The following is a 16,536-nucleotide window of genomic DNA, read 5'->3' as shown; positions in this document are numbered from 1 at the left end:
GGGTGGTCAATGCATCCCCATGGGGCGCGGATCCGTGTGCGGGAAAAACGCTCCATATTTTATTTCTTAATTTGCCCGTGGACATGAGGCCTAAGGCCTCATGTCCACGGGCAAAAGAAGAATTAAAATCCTGAGCGGATTTTAACTCTTCTCCCGCACGCGGATCCGCACCCCATAGGGATGCATTGACCACCCGTGGGTAGTTAAATACCTGCGGATGTCATTTATCCCGCGTGCGGGAAAAAAAATTGACATGCTCCGCGCATGCGTGCGGCACGCTGCTGGCCTGTCGAGCACATCCGCCGGGCCAAAGAAAGAAGATCCGGCCGCGAAGAAGGGGAGACACGCATTGTCCGAAGCATGTGGGTTTATTCTTCTTTTTAGGCCTTATGTCCGCGGCGGGCCTGATTTTCCCCGTAGACATGAGGCCTTAAAGTCCATGTCATAAAAATATCACATTTTTAAGGGCTTATTTACATACTAGCTGATATACCCGGCTTCGCCCGAGTTAATTTGGTACTGGTGTTTATCTGGTGTTCACATGGAAAATCTTATGAAGTCGTGGTTACTTTAGAGATACTGAGGAAAAAGATATGTTCACCATTTTGCATAGTTCTCTGTGTTACCCAGGAAACACCACGTGGAGGAAACCATGCGACGTTTCCTTCATATAAAATGACATCAGGAAGTGAGAGAATTAGATTATGTACATAAAATTTGGACACTAATTCTTTTGCGCAAAGAAATGAATAATCGAGTTGGGACCCATTAACTTTTCATATTTATGACACAATCAATGCTTGTGCCAAATTTCATGTTTCTATGACATTGGGAAGTGAGAGATTTAGATTATGTACGTAAAATGTGGACGCTAATTCTTTTGCGCATAGAATTGAATAATGGAGTTGGGACCCAGTAACTTTTCCTATTTATGTCATAATCAATACTCGTGCCAAATTTTAAGTTTCTAAGGCATTGGGAAGTGACAGATTTAGATTATGTACGTAAAATTTCGACGCCAATTCTTTTGCGCTAGAATTGAATAATCGAGTTGGGACCCAATTACTTTTCCTATTTTGGAGATAATCTATGCTCGTGCCAAAATTCATGTTTCTACGATATCGGGAAGTTGGAGAACTTTCGGCGAGTCAGTCAGTGAGTGAGTCAGTGAGTCAGTGAGTGAGTCAGTGAGTCAGTCAGTCAGTCAGTCAGTCAGTCAGTGAGTCAGTCAGTCAGTGAGGGCTTTCAGCTTTATATATATAGATGAGTATATCGGACAGCGTTTTCACGGCCATCTGAGCAGTCCCCACCTTTCCTCCCCCTCACCAGCTCTCTGCCTCTCTCCTCCCCTCCGGCTGTTTGCAATGGGAGTGGGCGGGGCAGAGCTAAGCTCCCGCTCCCTGCCCGCCCCTTGTCCGCAGCCAGCAATGGGAGTGGGCGGGATAGAGTTGCGCTTAGCTCCGCCTCCATGATGCCCTTTCCCATTGCAAACGCCAGAGTGGGGGAGAGAGGCAGAGAGTCAGTGAAGGGGAAGGAAGGGGTGAACTGCTCCGATGGAAGCGTGTATCGGCTGGCAGAGAAAACACCGGCCAATATACGCTCGTGTAAATAAGCCCCAATTCTGTACAATGAACTCCAAAAAAAAATGCAATAGACAAAATTACACTTTTTTTTTTGATCACCCCATATCCAAGAAAAAATTAAATAAAAAGCAATCATACTCCAACATGGTATTAACAAAATCTTCAGGTCATGCTTTTTCTCCTAAAAACAACACTGCCATTTCCGATTTTCTCACACTTTTTTGCGCAATGTTTTTTTTTAGCCTGAAGGTCAATAGGACTTGATAATGTTAAAAACACAGCTCATCATACAAAAATGGGAACTTCCCGCTTTGCCATGAGATAAAAAGGAGGCTCCATAGGGAAACCTGGGAGATTTAAAAGATAGGACAAGCCACGATTTTTTTTCTAGCAACGTCCCATGAGTTAAAACATCGCAAATGTGAAAGAAACATTTGAAAATCATTGGTTTCATAATTCTGCATCTTTACTCACTTTCGCATTGCGTGGAAATCACACGATTTTCTCGCCAGTGTAAAGGCGCCATTAGGGCCCAATTACACGGCCGTAGGTGTTTTACATGCGCCCGCCGGCACCGTAAAAAAACCTGAACGGCAAAGGGCCTGTTGCATATACGCCGAGGTTGCAATGCTGCGGGGCCTGGGCAGACATTCCGCCTTCCCTCCCCGTTGCCTGCTCACCTACTCTCTCCTTCCCTCTGGCTGTTTGCAATGGCAGGGGGCGGGATGGGGGTGAAGCTAAACTCCTGCCCCTTCCCTGCCCCTTGTTAGCAGCCAGCAATGGGAGTGGGCAAAGCTTAGCTCCGCCCCTGCCCCTCCAATTGCAAACAGCGGCAGGGGGCGAAGAGGAGAAGAGAAGGGGAGGGAGTTTAGCAGTCACGCTGGTAAACTTTCTCCCACCTCCCTTCTCCAGCAGTTGGCATAGGCTCCCATAGGAATCCATGCAGCTGCCACCGCCGGTGTGAGAGCGCCCAGTAAGCCAATGCATCAGAGGGTCAGCGTATATTGGCCAGACGTGAAAACCGATATACATCCGTGTAAATAAACCCTTAAGTTGTACTACATTTAAAAAAATGACCCACAGAAAAAAGCCAATATGCCATTTTTACTGCACTGTGAATAAAAGCAAACCCACCCAGAAATTGTGCAACTTCACTTTTTTCCATTTCTCCTTACTTTAAAAAGTTTCAAAAGTTTTCCAATTTCAAAGAAAAAAATCGACAACATTCGAAAAGAAATCTCTGAAAGCTGCATGGTTAGCCCCGATCCCAGTTTCATCAGCACTGCACCCAGCACCTACTCACTATCTACGCTAGAACCAACGACAGAGGAAGAAGTCTCCAGGCTCCTTTCCACTGCCCGCCCCACCACCTGCGCTAGCGACCCTCTCCCCTCTCACCTCCTCCGGTCCCTTTCCCCAGCTCTCATTACTCACCTCACTACAATCTGCAACCTCTCCCTAACCTCTGGCACTTTTCCATCCTCATTCAAACACTCCATTATATCCCCTCTGCTTAAAAAACCAACCCTGGACCCAACTGATGCTGCCAACTACCGACCCGTCTCAAACCTCCCCTTCATCTCCAAATTACTGGAACGCCTGGTCTACTCCCGCCTTACTCGTGTTCTCTCTAACAACTCGCTCCTCGACCCCCTCCAGTCTGGTTTCCGCTCTCTACACTCGACCGAAACTGCCCTTACAAAAGTAACAAATGACCTGATGACTGCAAAGTTGAGAGGTGATTACTCCCTACTAATCCTCCTTGACCTGTCTGCTGCATTTGACACTGTCGACCATAATCTCCTTCTCACTATGCTCCACTCTATTGGTCTAAGGGATACTGCTCTGTCCTGGTTCTCCTGGTACCTCTCTGACCGCTCTTTCAGTGTTTCCTTTGCTGGTTCTATCTCTGCTCCACTACCTCTCGCTGTTGGGGTACCCCAGGGCTCGGTCCTTGGTCCCCTTCTCTTCTCTATCTATACTGCCCCAATTGGACAAACCATCCACAAATTTGGCCTCCAATACCATCTCTATGCTGACGATACCCAATTATACACCTCCTCTCGTGAGATCTCTGGACCATTCCTCCAAAATATCACCGACTGTCTGTCCGCTGTCTCTAACACTATGTCCTCCCTTTTTCTCAAACTAAACCTCTCTAAAACTGACCTCCTTTTCTTTCCACCTTCTAACCGACCTCCCCTCAACATCTCCATTCCAGTGTCTGGCACCATCATAACCCCCAGACGGCATGCCCGATGCCTTGGGGTCACACTGGACTCTGACCTCTCCTTTGTCCCCCATATCCAATCTCTGGCCCAAACATGCCACATGCACATCAGAAATATTGCTAAAATACGTCCGTTCCTAACCACGGACACGCTAAAGACGCTCGTGGTTTCCCTCATCCACTCCCGGCTTGACTACTGCAACTCGCTACTCATCGGCCTCCCCCGCACTAGACTCGCTCCACTCCAATCCATACTAAATGCAGCAGCTAGACTCATTTTTCTATCCAGTCGTTATTCAGACGCCTCTGCATTATGCCAGTCGCTGCATTGGCTGCCCATCCACTGCAGAACTAAATTTAACCTCCTCTACCTCATTCACAAAGCTCTGCATGGCGCTGCGCCAGCATACATCGCCTCCCTACTGTCAGTATACCACCCAGCCCGCTCACTCCGATCGGCTAACACACTCAGACTTAACGCCCCTGTAATACGAACCTCTCATGCTCGCCTACAGGACTTCACCAGAGCAGCACCCATCCTCTGGAATGCTCTACCCCAAGGCATCCGGACAAATCCCGATGCACCAAATTTCAGACGTGCCTTAAAAACGCACCTCTTCAGGGAAGCATACCAAATCTCCTGACCTAGTCCCTCGCCCCTCCCTATGGTGCCCCACCCTGTTTGCCTTCTGATAAATGATCTGTACATGAAATTTCCTATTGCCTGTGTTCCCCACCCCCTGCACCCCCTGCACCTCCCCCAACCCATTTGTGTCTAACCCAATGTATCTCGCATTGTATTTGTTGCAATTGTTGTATTGTTTTGCATTTATCCATGCCTGAAAGCGCTGCGGAATAAGTTGGCGCTATACAAATAAAGATTATTATTATTATTACATCATTATACGATATGTTAAAAGTTAGCATTGCAAAATACAACTCATCTTGCAAAAAATGAGTGAGGTCGAAAATAAATGACCTTTTATGATTTTTTTTGAAAGTGGAAAAAAAGGAAAATGAGAAAATGAAAAAGAACTGCAGCATGAAAGGGTTAACTGTAAAACCGACACATTGTAACAATTCAGTATAAGTAGTCGCAACACTTGGAATGTCTCAGTTTGCACATTTGTTTTCCCTTCTTACTTTGCAACTTTCTCTCTCTCGGATTGGTTGTTGGGACTGTCAGTCAGAGGGAGGCGGGACTTCCTGTGATGTGGGAGGGGTCTGCAGCCTCTGTTTACATGTCTCAGGTATTGTGTGTGTCCTGACAGCTGTGTGAATGGCAGCATTTATGTATATTGGTCTGTGCACCGGAAAGGAAAGTGTTAAAAGTTTAGAATCTTCAGGTTGGAGTTCTTGATAGACCGTTCTTTTAACTCTTTCCTGCCTGGAGCAGTAGTCCTGCACTCCTGAAGCCCTGAAGTTGTGGGCTGCACATATTGGGGGGGGGTGCTGAGTGTGACTTGACCCAATGACGATGACAGTTAGCATTGTGCTGCCTAATGCTGAGCACACAGGGCCGCTCCTGCTGATCCTTAGCTGCAGGCTCCTCACTGCTGGCCACTGTTTCTGCTGACTCACAGTGAGACGGCTGGCACAGCCTTTATAGGAAGCCGCTGCAGCCCCGGCGCACATTAGTGGCCGAGCCTTCGCGAGGAGAGGTAAGCTGCGGAGCTCTGGGCTTCCCATACATTACACTAACTTTATGGCTTGTTAGTCTTACAAACCGTAACTTTGTTTTAATCTCCATTGATCGCCTGTTCTTTATGGGATGAGTTTGTATTTGTCAATGATGTACTGAAGAACTTTTACAAACTTCTAAGTGGGATGAAATGGGGGTAAGCGGTCTATTTATAAGATGTACATTTTTTGCGGCGCATCCAGTAGTTTCTAATAATGCCATTTTGAAGACCCCCTTTTTTTTTTTTTAAATCACTTTTTATAACTTTTTTTTTTGAGGTGGGTTGACCAAAAAAAGGTGCAACTCTGGTGCTGTGTATTTTTTTTTCTTCTGATGTTTACTATGCAGAATAAATAAAGTTACTTTGTTAGATTGGACTTTTATGGATGCAGCAGTACATATATAATAATTTTATATTTTTTTCCTAATCCCGCCCCATACAAACCCTGCATGCCTGGGATGTAACTGTGTTAAGGGGTTAATGCGTTATACTACAAGGGCTGTCAGAAAGGTAATGACGCTGCCTGTGTTTCCCCCCCCCCCCCCCCCACGTGGTAGATCTGGTAACGCGGCACGGGTGTTTTTGTGACTGTTGGGTCCCAAAGTTAATACAAAAATTAGTCTTTCAGTTGTTTGTTACTTCTAGCGAAATGTCTACCGCCATGACGGCGCGTACGAAGCCCTTTTACTCGCTGTGACAAAATGCTGAAGAGTGCGGCCAACTGCAGGTTCATACATGCTGATGCACGAAGTTCACAAACCGGCGCCGTGTTAGACCTATCACACGGGGAAAAAAAATACAGACGGTCTCACTACTGTTCAATGAGCCCTCTTGTATGTATCTGTATTACATTTGCAGGTGTGCAGAGTATGGCCTCACTCACATGAGCGTCGGAGGGTTGGAACCTCTGTCGCTGATTTGCGCTACAAAAGCAGGACAGAATAGTTGTGCATTCTGCGCTATTTCGGCCTGTAAAATGCCCAACGACTGGCCGGAAGCAGATATTCTAGTCAATGGGGTCTGTTCGGCGCCATTTAGTTGTGTCCCAAAATGGATCCGTTCGGCCACGGGTTGCTCTTTTCCTGCTCCCCAAACAACCGGAGCAGAAAAATGGAAACCCCAGCTGAGCGAGTGTAGCGTGCGCATGTTTAGGGCTCATTCACATGGGCATATGTTATGGACGTAATATGTGTACAGCACAAGGCCTCCTTCAGACGAGCGTATACATATATACACCTTCACCCATATGCAACGTATATTCGCTAAAAATACATTCGTGCAAGTTCGAGCCCCGATCATAATTGAAGTTTTTAAAGTCCTTCACACCGGCCGCTGCAGCGCGAATGTAAAAAAACACGCTGAAGCGATGGCGAGCAACGATCAGAACAAAACCTCGGAGTGGCGATGAAAGGCCTAATTACAGGGAGCGGTCATCTTCTCCCAGCGTTGTACGCAGGGTGACTCCCTCCCCTCCCTTTTTTTCAGCTGCCGTAGAAGTCTATGGGAGCTTGCTGCATAACATGACGAAAGATAGGGCAAGACCTATCTTTTCACACCTCATCTCAGCCGAGAAAGATCAGGTCCTACTTTTTTTTTATTCTTGCGCAAATATTTTGCATGCAAAAAACGCGTTCGTCTGAGTGAAGCAACTGAAATTCGACGCATCGCTTTGGGGTATTTAGAGTTTTTTCACTCACTGACTGAATGCGAGAGACCGTTTCATGTCCCATCTTAGTCTGTAATCACAGACCGAAATCGCCCCTTAAAGTCTATGGAATTGCACAGCAAATACCTAGTGGCATGCTTGTTGCCAGGAGCCCGTAGCCAATGAGGCGTATTCAGATGAGGTGAGTGTAAACGCTCTCACCCTCATTTAAAAGGCTGTTTAACCAAAGGTGGTTCTCTTCTTTACGGAACTGCGCAGCATATTATACATTTGTGCGCCTTCCATAGACTTCTATGAGGCCTTTGCTGAAAGATAGAGCAAGTCCTAAATTTTTTTTTTTGCGTACGCTTAAAACGTGCGCGCGAACAACATTAATGGAAAGGAACTAATTGCCATAAATGGTTTCTGCTCTCTGCTTATTGTTAATATACATCTATATAAATAAGCCCTTAGGCCGGCTTCACACTTCTGATAAAATTGCGCGATGCAAGAGTGAGTGAAAACGCAGAAATATGAAACCCACGCTTTTCAATGGTTTTCTTCACATTTGCGATGTTTTCACTCATGCGTTGTTGTGTGGGAAAAAAAAAATCGTGAAGTGCCCCATCTTACTGCCTTTTTCTTTTTTTTAAATCTCCCTTATTTCCCAACGGAGCCTCCTTTTTATCGCATCGCATGAGCTTGCGATTTTCTTGCGGTGCTTTTTTAACATTATGCTTGTGTGAAAGAGCCCTTAAGAGTGGTTTCACACGGGTGGGAAGATCGCATCATCACTGCCGTTCGTAATAAAATCATGCGTTTTTTCGGGTTTTTTTCCCCGCAGAAGTCAATGGGACTTTGTAATGTTAAAATCGCATCACATCGCAGCGCGCGTTTGTAGCATTGTGATGCGATAAAAAGAAGCCTCCATAGGAATACATGGGAGATTTTAAAAAACGCAAAAAAATAGAGCATACTGCGATTAATATATATATAAATTTATTTTATTTATTTTTTTATCAATATCGCTTCAGTAAAAACCTCGCAGTTCCGAATGAAACCATTCAAAATCACTGGTTTCATATTCTATTTTTTACTGACAGGTGAAAATCGTGCGACTCTTCCCACCTGTGTGAAACCAGCCTTAAGGGCTCTTTCACACAAGTATAGGCAATTTTCAGTCGGCCGTGTCACTGCCACAGCCCGGCCAAAAATCGCGTGAACAAGAGGCAGCCGTCACTAACTCACAGCTATATCTCCCGTTTAGACAGCTCGGGTCTGGCGAGTATACGCCGAGCCTGGGATACCGTCGGGCGGGGGGAGACAGTTTAGCTCTACTAAACTACCTCCCCCTTTCCACCCCCTCGCTGGCTTTTGGCAAGGGGAGGGGTGGGAGCTAGTGTGCTTATATTTCAAGCCCTTCCCCGAAAATCATACTACGGGGTTTGCCACAAACCGCTGCTTTTAACCCCTTCATGACACGGCCTATTTTGGGCTTAAGGACGCAACAATTTTTTGGCGGATTTTCTTCTCCGTTTATCAAAAGTCATAACTTTTTTATTTTTCCGTCGACGCGGCCGTATGAGGGCTTGTTTTTTGCGTGGCGAACTGTAGTTTTTATTGGTGCCACTTTTGGGTACATAAACTATATTGTAAAACTTTTTTTATTTTTTTTTTTATGATAGCAGGGAGAGAAAACGCATCAATTCTGCCATAGATTTTTTTTATTTTTTTACAGCGTTAATCATGCAGCATAAATGAGACATTCCATTTTTTCTGCAGTCCGGTACGGTTACAACGATACTAAAATTCTTACATTTTTTTTAGGTTTTCCCACTTTTCTGCAATAAAAACCTCTTTTTTGGAAATCTTTTTTCTATTCTAAATTGCTGCATTCAAAGTCCTGTAACTTTTTTATTTTTCGATATACGGCGCTCTATGAGGGCTTATTTTTTGCGAGACGAGCTGTAGTTTTTATTGGTACCATTTTGGGGTACATACGGCTTTTTTTGATCACTTTTATTGCATTTTTAGTGAGGAGGCAAAATGCTAGAAATTAGCATTTTGCCTCAGTTTTTTAGCGTTTTTTTAGCGTTTTTTTTTCCGTGAACAATCAAAAGCATGTGCAACTTATTGTACGCGTCGTTACGGACGCGACAATACCAAATATGTGGGGTTTTATTTTTTTATGCTAATCTGAGAAAAAGCATAAAAAAATGTTTTTTACTCTTTTTTTACATTTTTTTTAATTCCTTTTTTTAATCTTTCTTTTTTTTACACTGTTTGTGTCCCTCTGAGGGACTTTAATCACTGCTCTGATGATCGCTGTCATAAGGCATGGCAGAGCTACTGCTCTGCCATGCCTTATCGCTTATACAGCGATCATAGGCATAGGCAATACAGGACGCCAGTGTCTGGCGTCCTGTTGCCATGGTGACAGGCCGGGCTCTCGCGATGACATCGCGAGTTCCGGCCGGAGACACAGAGGGAGTCCGCTCCCTCTGTGAGCTCTTTCCCTGTTTCCCTGTCGCGATCTACTTAGATCGCGGCAGGGAAGGGGTTAACAGCGGGGGTGGCGCATCTCTGATGCCCCCCCCCGTTGTTGCAGCAGGACGCCGGCTGTGACTGACAGCCGGCTCTAGCTACGGGATAGCGCGGGATCATATGTGATCCTGCGCTATCTTTAGGATGTAAGTTTACGTCCTGTTGCGGGAAGTACCAGGCTGCCAGGACGTAAACTTACGCCCTGCAGCGGGAAGGGGTTAATGGGACTGGCAGCAGCGCCGATCCCATTGACAGCTGTGGCAGAAGTCCGTGGTATTCTCCATATCTTTTCAATGGGGTTAGCGCTGCTGCCACTGGCCCCATTAAAAAAAATGGCGATATCCCAGCGTGATCCCATTTTTTTTTCTCGCACTGCGAGGCGAGAGTTTTCACTTGCTCTCGCAGCGCAGTGGAGAAAAAAAATGCCAGTGGGTGTCCGCCCTCAACCGGAGGTCCTGGCACAGATGTGAAACCAGCCTTAGGGTGAATGTACATGGACGAATTAGAATTGCAGAATCTGGAAGGGGGTGACTGCCTCCAGATTCCGCAGCAAATACCGCCCATAGCGTGCAATGCAAAAACGATTCTTCGGGCACACGAGTGGAAACCAATTGTGATTTCTGATCGCGGATGAAAAATCACAGCATGCAACATTTTCCTGCAGATTCTGCACAGTTGGCTTCCATTGAAGTCTATGGAAGCCCTCCGAACTGTGGCCTGTCTGCAATTGACGTTGCGGACGGGTCGCAGATACTGCGTGAAAAGGAGTTGAAAAAAAAAAAAAAGTACTGCGCATGTCCAATGGCTAACTGTGCGGACCATCTGCAGTACTGAAAAGCAGAAAATACAGGTACGCACAGATGCCAGCTGGGCACAGGATCTGATTCTGCTGTGAGCCCCCACATGCAGGCGGCCTTACACAGCTGTCACCACCTGATTCTATGCAAACTACCGAGTCTCCCAACACGGCGCAGCGTCCAACCGAGGCACAGGCTCCAATTATGTTGCAAAACAGTATGTGTTTATGTAACAAGCTTTAGTAGTTCAGCCCTTCAGCATTGGTAGGGGTGTCCATGCAAACTATGTATCCACTCTGTAGTCAAAACATTTGGGCAGCTGTAGAAAAATGCTACAAAGTAAGAATGCCTTCAGCAACAGAAGGCTTACTAGTTTGTTTTTGTCAAATGACAAATTGGAAAGTGACTGAACAAAAGAGAAATGTAAATCGCATCAGTATTTGGTGTGACCGCCCCTTTGCCTTCACAACCGCATCATTTCTTCTAGGTACACTTGCACACAGTTTTTGAAGGAACTTTCATTTGTTGTATACCTGATCCGGTGCAGTAAATGTCCCATTGGGGGTCTTTATATTGGAGAAACAGGACAAAAACTGAAAGCGAGGATGAGGTTTCACCGCCACACAATTAAAGAGAGAAAGAATTACCCGTGGCCGAGCATTTTTCTAGTCACGGACACAACTTAGAACATATGAAAGTTATTATACTAAAAGGCAATTTCAAATCTCAGCGTCATAGAAGAGTTTGGGAGTACAAGTTTATAACTATCTTTGACACTTAGAATGGACTGAACCGAAGCAAGGAGGGGGCTTTTTACATCAGTGGAGAATATGAGAAATCTGGTGCAGAGATAATACACAGGCCTGGTGACCCCCTAACACCAATTAAGAGATATGAAAGTTTTATGGTCTCTAATCAGTGGACTAATTAAGTATTTACTCCTCTACTTATTCTGTTCTGGTATTGTTTTAAGTGCTAATTAATCACCCCATGTCTGTGCCTTGTCATATGTGTGTGTACTCCTCGGATCTGTAGGGATGGGAAGGCCTGGAAAAAAACTGAGAAATTGGGGAAAAAAACAGGTTTTCCTTCCAAAGCCATTTTGTATGTTATATAGTAGGAGTACCATGTCAGAGATATATTATTTATCATGGGAAAAGAACATATTCTACACACTTTTGTTCCCGAAAAAAGGGCTTTGGAAGAAAAAAAGTTTTTTGTTTTTTTCCCCCAACTTTTCAGTCTTCTTTCCAGGTTGGCCCATCTCTAATTATGCCTGAAGAAGAACCCTGTGTAGCTTTGAAAGCTCGCTGTAACATCATGTATTTTTGTTAGCCGTTAAAATGTATCATATCTACAAGATTACGTGGTTTCTTCCTGTAGGGTACCTACACGCCTGCAATGTTTTGGGGATAACTTCCCCCACCTTTCTTAGGCAACCCCCCCCCTTCCATACACACACCCCTCGTTGTTTTGTGCCGTGTTGCTTGCAATATTCTACTGTCCGTCACAAAGAAAAGTTTGTTTGAATTTTGAAAATGTGACTGGAACTGTTACATTGTTTTTTGGCCAAGTTTCCCCTTAAATTCAGCCTTGGCAGTAAATCACGGGTCCCCCTTGGGAGGATTTTCTTCCTTTTAACAGTATTTATAATTTTTTTTCCACTTGGTTAAGGAAACAAAGCTGAGAACTTTGACCGCCCGCCTTATACTCTCATGTGTGCTAGAGCCCTCTGCTTTCTGATACTGTGTGGAAGACCATCCATTGAGTCCTCCTGCTGATTGTCTTGGTGCTTGTTACAGATCGCAGCATCCAGATTCTGACCCGTGTATGCTGTCTCGTGTTGCAAGAATGGCCAGTAGAAAAGTGACACAGGTCGTGCTCAGCGTGGAGCAGTCGGAGGGAGTTGGTGCCCGTGTCCGCAGAAGCATCGGCAGATCGGAGGTAAGAATTTCATTTAGCTCTAGATAGAAGTCTCCAGGACCGGGGTACCAGATAATAAAGGAATTGTTGCCTTATCGGAGGTTCCTCAGATCCTGGTCAGGGATTCCATGGAAAGGAACAAAGGAAGAGTGGATGCCTTAATGAGAAAGTAAACTTTTAACCCCTTGAGTGGCACGCCCGGAAAATTTCCGGGGACGAGCTCCACTGCTCATAGCAACATAGCCCGGAAGATTTCCGAACTATGTATCACTATGGGAGCTGCAGAGCACAATGCCACAAGCTGTGACATTGTGCTCTGCCTGCACAGACCCACACAGAGCAGTGTAAGGGCTTTGAAAAACCAGCAGAAGATATTGCCGACATGTCGGCAATGTCCTGCTTTGTTTACAAGTTGCCATAGAGACCATCGGCTTGTCAGAAGCCAGCCGATGGTCTCTGTGGCAGGGAGAGCTGGTTGTTAGCTGTCAGAGGACAGCTAGGTACCAGCTCTTACAGCAGAGATCAGAGAAAACCTCCGATCTCTGCTGTGTTAACCCTTTACATGCTGCAGTCTATGTGACTGCAGCATGTAAAGGGTTGTCACTGCAGCATGTAAAGGGCTGTCACCATCGGACCCCCGGAATGTGATCAGGGGTCCTGATGGGTCCCTGTGGAAGTCCCCTAAAGGGACACAAAAAAAAAAAAGTAAAAAATTTTTTTTTTTTTTTTTAAAGTAAAAAAATTATTTAAAAAATTAAAAAAAACACTTGTCTCCCTTTACTTTGTAAAAAATCAAAAATACAATCACACATGTGGTATCCGTGCGTCGTAATGACCCAGAGAAGGAAGTTAATACATTATTTAACCCCTTAATGACATGGCCCCTTTTTTTCTTTTTTCCCCATTTCTTTTTTTCCTCCCCCCTGTTTAAAAAATCATAACTTGTCCCGCAAAAAACAAGCCCTTATATGGCTGTGTCAATGGAAAAATGAAAAAGTTATGGCTCTTGAGACGCAACTGCAAAACTAGTTGAAATTCAATGATTAGACCATTTTAAAAAACCTGCCCTGGTGGGCACGACAGGGTGGTAGGAAACCTGCCACTCAAGGGGTTAAACCCAGAATGAAGAAAAAAATGCTACAAAAAACATGTCAAAAAGATGAATGCAGCACTATATCTCCAAACTGGTGTCCTATATTGAAAGAACAATGGTGTACTTGAATAGGAAGGCGTAGATGTGCTACACGATGGTGCATGAGCGCCTAGGGGCCCCAATACATGGATTTCAATATGTGTTGTGGCCCCTGTAAGAGATGGAGAGTAAAACCCAATTGCAAAGTTGAAGAGTAGCATGTGAGGAGCAGAAATCCGCTTCCCGCATCTCTCAAGTCCGGAAATACGTGAAAAAAGACCCATGAACATAAGATGATTTAAGTCCTGTGGGACCACTGCTATAACTGAAGAAGCAAGAAAAGTGTACTCAAAGTGGCCTCCTTGTACTACAATAGGGGCAGATGATCCAGGAAGTTATCCACCGTCATCTTCAGAAGATTCAGGTATTGATCGGACATGAGTCCCTGGAGTGAACACCGATCCAACAAGGTGATCACTCCAAACTCCAACCCACATGTTCACACTGAGATTCGCCTTGTCTTCTGATGGGGTTGTGCTCTTACTAGTAGTTTGCATTGCATCTGCACTGAATTGGCGCTTCGCCGTTCACTAACACAGTCCTGCAATGATAGTGCTAGCCCTGGACTGCATTGTCGAACGGCTCCATGCTTGTATTGTAGCAGAAGGAGGCCACTTCAGGTACGCTTTAATTCAATCATAGCAGCGGTCCCATAGGACTTAGACACAGAAAGCGGATTGCTGCTCCTCACATGCTGCTCTTCAACTTTGCAATTGGCTTTTACCCTCTCCCTGCCAAAGGGGCCACAACACAAAATTGAAATCCATGTTCTGGGACCCCTAGGGGCCTGTGCACCATACCACCATGTAGGACATCCATGCCTTCCTATTCAAGTATGCTATTTTTTCAGTATAGGACACCAGTATGGAGATGTAGTGCCGGATGAGTCTTTTTCACTATATCCTGTATAAAGGTCCCAGATCAAATGTGTGTAAGGAAATAGTGATCATGAATTGCTCATTAACGCTTTCCAATCCAATTTTCCCTCCACCTCTACACTCAACAGCTCTGTAATATACGTATGCAGAACAGCCTCTAACTTCGGAGAGCTGTCCTGCATAGTGTTAGAAACGTGTGTGGGTCCTCGCCCGACATCAGGGTTATGCAGGGAAATGAGAATGTCCAACGAGGTCTGACACTGGATTAGAAAGGGTTAAAGACGCTACAGCAATATCTCTCCAATCTGATTTAGTTGCTTGCAGGGAATGGTAGATAAACACTGGTTTAGGTTGGGAAAAAAAACCACATTGAACGCAGTCCCTTCATTAGGTAGTGATGCTGCAGGGCGATACTTTGCTGGTTGGTCGCATAATCTATCTCAATCATCATGCAGCTCCAGCGCAAAGAAAAGACTGCCGCGTCCCCTTTTTTGTATTCACTCCTTTTGATTTGCTCAAAAAACTGCATTAGAAACTGCACCAAAACCAGCCAGAAAAACTGTCCGGATGGTTCCAGCCCGCATCCCTTTAACAGCCCTGTAGGATGGTTCCAGCCCGCGTCCCTTTAACAGCCCTGTAGGATGGTTCCAGCCCGCGTCCCTTTAACAGCCCTGTAGGATGGTTCCAGCCCGCGTCCCTTTAACAGCCCTGTAGGATGGTTCCAGCCCGCGTCCCTTTAACAGCCCTGTAGGATGGTTCCAGCCCGCGTCCCTTTAACAGCCCTGTAGGATGGTTCCAGCCCGCGTCCCTTTAACAGCCCTGTAGGATGGTTCCAGCCCGCGTCCCTTTAACAGCCCTGTAGGATGGTTCCAGCCCGCGTCCCTTTAACAGCCCTGTAGGATGGTTCCAGCCCGCGTCCCTTTAACAGCCCTGTAGGATGGTTCCAGCCCGCGTCCCTTTAACAGCCCTGTAGGATGGTTCCAGCCCGCGTCCCTTTAACAGCCCTGTAGGATGGTTCCAGCCCGCGTCCCTTTAACAGCCCTGTAGGATGGTTCCAGCCCGCGTCTCTTTAACAGCCCTGTAGGATGGTTCCAGCCCGCGTCCCTTTAACAGCCCTATAGGATGCGTTCCAGCCCGCGTCCCTTTAACAGCCCTGTAGGATGGTTCCAGCCCGCGTCCCTTTAACAGCCCTGTAGGATGCGTTCCAGCCCGCGTCCCTTTAACAGCCCTATAGGATGCGTTCCAGCCCGCGTCCCTTTAACAGCCCTATAGGATGCGTTCCAGCCCGCGTCCCTTTAACAGCCCTATAGGATGCGTTCCAGCCCGCGTCCCTTTAACAGCCCTATAGGATGCGTTCCAGCCCGCGTCCCTTTAACAGCCCTATAGGATGCGTTCCAGCCCGCGTCCCTTTAACAGCCCTGTAGGATGCGTTCCAGCCCGCGTCCCTTTAACAGCCCTGTAGGATGCGTTCCAGCCCGCGTCCCTTTAACAGCCCTGTAGGATGCGTTCCAGCCCGCGTCCCTTTAACAGCCCTGTAGGATGCGTTCCAGCCCGCGTCCCTTTAACAGCCCTGTAGGATGCGTTCCAGCCCGCGTCCCTTTAACAGCCCTGTAGGATGCGTTCCAGCCCGCGTCCCTTTAACAGCCCTGTAGGATGCGTTCCAGCCCGCGTCCCTTTAACAGCCCTATAGGATGCGTTCCAGCCCGCGTCCCTTTAACAGCCCTGTAGGATGGTTCCAGCCCGCGTCCCTTTAACAGCCCTGTAGGATGGTTCCAGCCCGCGTCCCTTTAACAGCCCTGTAGGATGGTTCCAGCCCGCGTCCCTTTAACAGCCCTGTAGGATGGTTCCAGCCCGCGTCCCTTTAACAGCCCTGTAGGATGGTTCCAGCCCGCGTCCCTTTAACAGCCCTGTAGGATGGTTCCAGCCCGCGTCCCTTTAACAGCCCTGTAGGATGGTTCCAGCCCGCGTCCCTTTAACAGCCCTGTAGGATGGTTCCAGCCCGCGTCCCTTTAACAGCCCTGTAGGATGGTTCCAGCCCGCGTCCCTTTAACAGCCCTGTAGG

The 16,536-nt window shown here is 46.5% G+C and overlaps 1 protein-coding gene across 2 annotated transcripts in view; it reads left to right on the top strand.

The window, feature by feature from the left end:
* The first annotated feature begins 5,041 nt into the window (after positions 1 to 5,041).
* The window catches only part of PIR (pirin), a 48,281-nt gene continuing 36,786 nt past the window's right edge, over positions 5,042 to 16,536 (top strand). The window contains exons 1-2 of one of the 2 annotated variants that reach the window (XM_066599196.1): positions 5,042 to 5,063; positions 12,284 to 12,425. In XM_066599196.1, coding sequence (XP_066455293.1) covers positions 12,312 to 12,425 — 114 coding nt within the window. In that variant the 5' untranslated portion in view covers positions 5,042 to 5,063; positions 12,284 to 12,311. Of the gene's footprint in view, positions 5,064 to 5,137; positions 5,475 to 12,283; positions 12,426 to 16,536 lie in introns of those variants that run through there. The other variant, XM_066599195.1, reaches the window with a different exon arrangement.

The sequence above is a fragment of the Eleutherodactylus coqui genome, chromosome 4 (genome assembly GCF_035609145.1).
Source record: "Eleutherodactylus coqui strain aEleCoq1 chromosome 4, aEleCoq1.hap1, whole genome shotgun sequence".
Taxonomy (NCBI): domain Eukaryota; kingdom Metazoa; phylum Chordata; class Amphibia; order Anura; family Eleutherodactylidae; genus Eleutherodactylus; species Eleutherodactylus coqui.
Note: the sequence above shows the minus strand (reverse complement) of the source record. Positions and strands in the feature narration are given on the sequence as shown.